The sequence below is a fragment of the Pollicipes pollicipes genome, unplaced genomic scaffold (genome assembly GCF_011947565.3).
Source record: "Pollicipes pollicipes isolate AB1234 unplaced genomic scaffold, Ppol_2.1 Scaffold_7261;HRSCAF=8764_pilon_pilon_pilon, whole genome shotgun sequence".
Taxonomy (NCBI): Eukaryota; Metazoa; Arthropoda; class Thecostraca; order Pollicipedomorpha; family Pollicipedidae; genus Pollicipes; species Pollicipes pollicipes.
The window spans coordinates 57,102,983-57,109,296 of record NW_023597054.1 but is presented as its reverse complement, the minus strand read 5'-3'; the positions used below and the strand labels follow the sequence as shown (position 1 = coordinate 57,109,296).

Here is a 6,314-nt window from a genome sequence, read left to right as displayed (position 1 = left end):
CGTCACGGCACGCGCGGCTTCCCAATTCTCTCCACCCCTCCCTGGCCGTCCTCCGCTAGTGCTATCGGAGCCTGTCTCTGTCTGTCATGAGGTGTCCACTGTCTGCGCCGGACAGTGTCGGACGGTGCCGGCGCGTGGCGGGCCGTCGCCGCCGGCGGTGTCGGCGGGGCCCGGCGGCGGCGGCCGACGCCAGCCTGGGCCGGCCGCTCGGCAGCCGGCAGTGTCTCGGCGGCTGCCCACCAGGCGCCGGCGCCCGGCCCCCAGCGGCCACCGAGCTGCCCGTCCTCCGGCCATGGCGCCGCCGCCGCCGCTGGTCGCCGCGCTGTGCGTCGTCCTGCTGGGGCTGACGGCCGGCGCTGTGCGCAGCGCGCTGGCCGCCTGCTCGTCCCATGAGCTGGTCGCCTACAAACTGGACGTCGAAACGCACTGGTCCAAACGCCGCTTTCCCAAGCATTACCCGCTCTGGCGACCGCCGGCGCAGTTCTCCAAGTTCTTCGGTGAGTTGGGGGATATTGACTGTAAACACTTGTGCGACACATCTGTGTTATCAAAAGCCCAATCCGTGTCTTGTAATCCGTCATTTTTACTTCACCCGTCAGTGATCATCGCCGCACGCAAGCGATGAGTGAGAGGTGTGGTGTGAATAGATGAATGGGATGGTTATTGACCCCGGCAACGAGATAATGAACCTAAGACGCAATCGAAGTATCCTGGCGGTTCTACAGGGTAATCTGAGATGTTTGGTTGATTTGCAGCTCCAAGGGCTGCATCCCACAAGCGATTTCTGTCGGTATCACTTTTTGTCCTTCGTCAAGTCCATGTGATTTATTGAATTAACACCTCATCTAGTGCACGTTCAATGGTCGTTATCATGATACCTACAGCTCAGTCAATTAGGGTGCAAGATAACACATCTTAATGGTGCATCTCAGCTGCCATCACACTTCAAGTATACTGCACGAAGTGGGCACTGCAATCGAAATCCGTGTGTTGATCTGCAATCGTAATTGAAGGTCCTGCTTGCTTACATGCATATGCAATGTCCGTAGCTTTGCTTGCAACTTGGACAGGGATGAGTTATTGCTGTCGTCCCTCTTATAAGCATTCCGTTGGAGCCCGAGAGAAACACTTACGAATTCACGTTGCCCTGGCAGGGGTAAATCGTAAGATCTTATCAGTTGTCGGATGATGACGAATTACCAACGATGTTACGCTCTATGTAAACATTCCTGCCATGTTGCTCTCTGTTAACAAATAGGTACCTGCTTTCCATGAGTTAAGCTTACAAAGTAAACATCTTGACACTATGTAAAATACAGAGTTGGTCACAGCGCCAAGTCTTGCACACCAACAGGAGTGGCACAGCAGGGTGAGGGGGAGGCAACAGAGGAGGCAGGCTGTCTCTTCTCCGCCAGCATGCTGGGGATAAGAGTATATTTGTGCCCCAATTTTTTTCGAAAGGCCCTTCTCCCACACTCAATGCATTATACTTCCCGTAGAGAACCAAAATTCACATCAAGGAAACTCCATGACTAAGCTAAAAAGCATTAACTCGGGCTCAGAGGGCCCTTTGCTATGTCAAGAGACTCGTTGTCTGGATCCCCAGGTCATCTTTGATATGTCGAGAGACTCGTTGTCTGGATCCCCAGGTCATCTTTATGAATAAGGCAGCCGATGCTCCTCATCAGGGGGCCAATGTCCTGTTAAGGACGCTCCTCTGCTGTCTCGGAAGGCCTCCTTTAAGAACTAGGATGTCTCTGTCCTGGGCTAGGAGGCATCCTATGTATTCAGGACACCCATTCTGGGACGGGAGGCCCCTTTCAAACATCTGATGGCTGCGGTTCCGGAACAGGATGCTCTGTTTTGGAAAGCAAGGCCGCTTAGCTAGATTTGAGGCCCCCATGTTGCCTCGTTAATCGGGAGCATCTTGTTCTCAGCCTGCTCCCGATTAGGAGGCCCCTCTGTTCATCGGAAGGCCGTTTTTAGGACAGACAGGCCCTGTTCTAGGTTGATGAGACCTTTTGCTAGCCTATAAGAGGGCCGAAATATTGAATTTTTGAATGGTAGTCATTTTTTTTACTTAGATTTGATACATGTAGCAGTTTCGTAAGGGGCACATGTCCTTAGTGCCCTACGCCCGTTGACTACGAAATTGCCCAGCAGACCCCGTGTGAGGAAGCTCCATTCTGTGCAGGAGGTCTGTAAAAAAATATACCCTACGAACCTACAATCCGAGGCACTGCCCCTGCATGCCAGTGGAGCACAATTATTTGTGCAATTAAGTGTTGGTAAGCTTAGCCTCCACGCAACGCGGATACAATTTTCAAGACATCCCATATTAAAGCGCCGCAGGTCCCGCTGAGCGTCGGCTATCGTGATCCGTCTTGAAGATGGCGCGCTTTATTACACTATCCGTTTCCAGCCAACTGCCTCTAAGTACCCTCGTCTGGACGCTTGCATCACAAAGCGGTCATAAACAAGCGCCGCACCCGAGAGGCGCTTGGTGTCGGTCTCCGGGCACGATCCGCTGCAACCGCTCTGTCACCCAGGGGCGTCAGGACTGGCCGGGACGGCGGCGGCGGCCGAAGCCTTACGTCTGAAGTCACACCGCTCAGGGCCAGCGAGAGAGCCGCAGCACGGGGACCGGGGCTACAGGCTGCAGCGGCGCAGGGGCTCGGTCACCGCGCCGGGAACCTCGGTCACCAACGCAGGGGCTCAGTCACCATTGCAGGGGCTCGGTCACCACTGCAGTGGTGCGGTCACCACTGCAGGGGTGCGGTCACCACCTGCAGGGGTTTGGTCACCACTCCAAGGGCTCGGCCACCATTGCAGGGGCGCGGTCACCACTCCAGGGGCGCGGTCACCACCGCAGGGGCTCGGTCACCACTGCAGGGGCTCGGTTGCCACCGCAGGGGCTCGGTCACCAACGCCTGGGCTCCAAGCCACCGTGTCGGCTTACCAAAGCCACCTTCCCTGACTGTCCAGGCCACCGCACATGCATGTTTCGGTCCCATTACATGCCTTTCCAGGTCATCTTTCATGCCTCCTAGGTCACCCTATCTGCTCACTCGGTCACCTGCCGTGGCTGCCACAGATCACCTCCCCGGTCCTCCCCCCCCCCTCCCGGAATTCCCCATGTTACCCTCTTTGCTTTTCGCAAGGACTTCATCCTGGCCCTCCGTGTCATTTCCCGTGCCTCCCCAGGTCACCGTCCTAGTCCCCACCCACCGAGACCGCTTCCAGTGCTCCCAGCTGGGGATGGCCAGGTGTGACCTAGGTCACGCTCCCACGTCTCCTGTATCCTCAAACCACATTCCCCGCCCTCTCAGGTCACCTTATCTGCCTCCCCTCACCCATTTTGGTTGTATTTTCAGTTATCAGGGTCGTAAGGCCAAGTTTCCCCGGCAAAGTGCACGACCTTCCTCCCCCGCCCCACCCCCCACTCATGCCGTTCAGTCACCCTCTCTGGCGGCGCCTTGATGGCTTGCGACGCGGCGACGGCCAAGGCCGAGTGCTACCACTTAACAAGCGCGACCTCCGCCTCCCGAGGGCGGCGCTGCGAGCGCCCTTGAGCCGGTGCATGACATCAGACTTCGGAACTCGGCCTGTCGAGAAAGGCGTGTAGGAAAGTGATTAATCACGGTATACGATCGATGATTTTGCATGGGAACGATGCCTTGGGTAGGTAATGCGAGATATTAAATGATGATACTCTAATTTCATGGAACTATAGCCTCTAGCTAAGGCACTTAGCTCCGTCAGTTCTGTGTCGATAGAGCAATCAGTCACGCAGCTCTCGACTTTAGAATAGGACTGGGAGCAAGGCTGAAGGGACCTGTCCCACGTATCATAAACCATGACCCGCGCGAACTTCAGTGAGATAGTGTCACAACTTTACGCAGTGTTACGTACACGCACAGCACACGTATGCACGGCGGCGTCACGAATTTCGAGTTGGAGGGGGGCAGGATTTTCCGGGGGCCTGCTGGACAAAATTGGGCCTCCACACAGGGGGCTTCTTGGGTATTGTTGCATTCAAGGGGGGTTACCTTGGCCATGTTCTCTCTTGTCAAATTGTTGCATGCATCAACATCCATGTCAAGAAATGTCGGCAAGTTAGATCCAGAATTAATACTTACTGATTACTGCAAGGATCTTCTTGATTCAGCAGGGGGCCTCCGTATGCAAAGCCAGGAAGTCCTGTGCCAGACAAGGGCCTCCTGATGCATGGGGAGACCCTAACCAGGCGGCCCCTCAGATCCTGATCAGAACAGAACCCTTCCTATTCACAAAGGGGCCTCCAAAGCCAGCAAAGGGTCTCGTTATCCCAGAACAGGGCATTCTGATCCGGAGCTGCAGCTACCTGAAATGCAGGCCCGCAGCCAAGCGGGTGCACTAGGTGCCCGTGCATCCCCTGGGATCTGGAGTGCACCCCTCCCCAGCCTCGTCCCGTGCAACCCCTGTACCTAGGCTATAGGGTTCTCACGACGGTGGAATGAAACTCTTCCGTGTGTTGAGATCTACACCAATCGCGACGTTACAGTTGTACGATGAGCCGAGTTTGTTACCATTATCAAACCCTGTATCATTTATCGCAGTTGTGTCTCGAGGGACTACCGAAGTTTGTGTTTTGACGGAGGCTTCCTTTCCACTTCAGCATGCTTCCAAATTTTCCTGACAAGCGGGCGATATTGAAGCGGTTGAATCTGAAGTGGCAGCAGTCGAACGTTCCGCGGTGTGTACGCGCGCTAGATTACGATCGACATTTTCCTGCGATTTTGAATTTCAGGTGTTCGGGTATTTTGTTTTGAGGCGGTCACGAGAACGAAGCCATCTTCAGCTTCGGATTTTTTCACCATTCAGCTGGTCATTCAGCTGGGTGTCCACTTCGCGTCAAGTCAGAACATCCTAGACGGAGGGATTTCCCCTCATTCTTTCATTCCTTCTGAGTCCATGGGTACCGAAATCCACGAAATCAAAAATGCAAGGGATCAGTCATCGAGTTTAAAATTTCAATTTTTCAAAACTTGTCGCTAAAATTGGACAACAAATATAATTGCCAAAACGATTTCATATGCTTTTACACGCAAATATTTATTGTAGTGATATGCAGGTGTCATCATTGTGTTGAAGAGTTATACCGCTCTCATTTAAAATATATTTTACCCATGCGCCAAAGCAGGTTAATATTTTAGGTGGCATGAAATGTTAACTTCTGCAAATTTTTCGAAACGTCCTCATCCACGTTCACATGAAAAGTAAAGACGCACGTCCTGCGGAGAGGGGGGGGGGGGGGGTGTTGGCGAAATCTTGTCCGTGAAGGCCTGTTGTGTGGAGACAGTTCCAGGGGTAGTGGATGGATCTGGTGGGCCAGATGTTGCTCGTTAAGTCGGCTGTTCTGCAATTGCCTGGCTATTACCTTCTTCAAATTTCTTTCTTTGCCCGGTACAAAGGTCGCTAATCCAATATGTTTTTGACTTAAAATTTATTTCTTTGCTTTTCAAAATTGTTTTTCAAGCCTATGTTCTGAATCATGCACTTGCCACGTATGCATCAGCATAGACAGTTTCGTTCAATTACTAAGCATGCGATGTGATTGTTTCGTCTGATGCGCGCCACAACACAACAGATATTGCAGCCATTTTATGTCAAATTCGCTACGACAAAAGGCGAACTCGAGGATAACCATGCACGCGAAACACACGGACCAATTCGTGATAACACGCAAAGCCGCGGAGCCGGCAGAATCCCGTTGCGCTGAATTCTACCAATGGCAAGTCCAAAACGAAGGACCTACTTAACCCAAACGTTTTGTGACCTATCATGGCCTGACCTAACCCAACCTGATACATTTGTGAGTATAGGGCATGGGCATTAATGGTTGCATAGCCGTCAAATGGAGTTGCGGTAAGGAAACCCAGTGTCTGCATAATCGATTTTCATCTACATGACGCGTGAGAGGTGTCATTTCGGAGGGCGTGTAAAATTTGGCAATTCATCTGGCCTGGAAGGTTGACTAGCCGGAACACGTAGATGAAACTGATATGAAACGAAGGCTAAATAAGGAAGTGTAGGTGCCACCACGAAAATAATGATAGCGCATACATATTCATGCATGTAATAATTTTTAATATTTAGAAACACACTTGTCCGATTTTAGCTGCATTTTTCAAAGAAACCTACAGGTCTTGAGCTTGATGCACAACCCCTAGATTTTGTTTCAGTTCGCCAGCTGTGGTACCAAGGGTTTCAGGCAGGAAAGATAACGAGGAAAAGTCCCCCCACCTAAGACTTTTTACACTTTGTGCAAAGTG

At 52.4% G+C, this 6,314-nt stretch overlaps 1 protein-coding gene across 1 annotated transcript in view; it reads left to right on the top strand.

Moving 5' to 3' along the window:
• The first annotated feature begins 292 nt into the window (after positions 1-292).
• LOC119112097 (spondin-1) overlaps positions 293-6,314 on the top strand; it is a 33,051-nt gene continuing 27,029 nt past the window's right edge. Inside the window, exon 1 of the mRNA XM_037236105.1 lies at positions 293-497. Coding sequence (XP_037092000.1) covers positions 293-497 — 205 coding nt within the window. The remainder of the gene's footprint in view (positions 498-6,314) is intronic.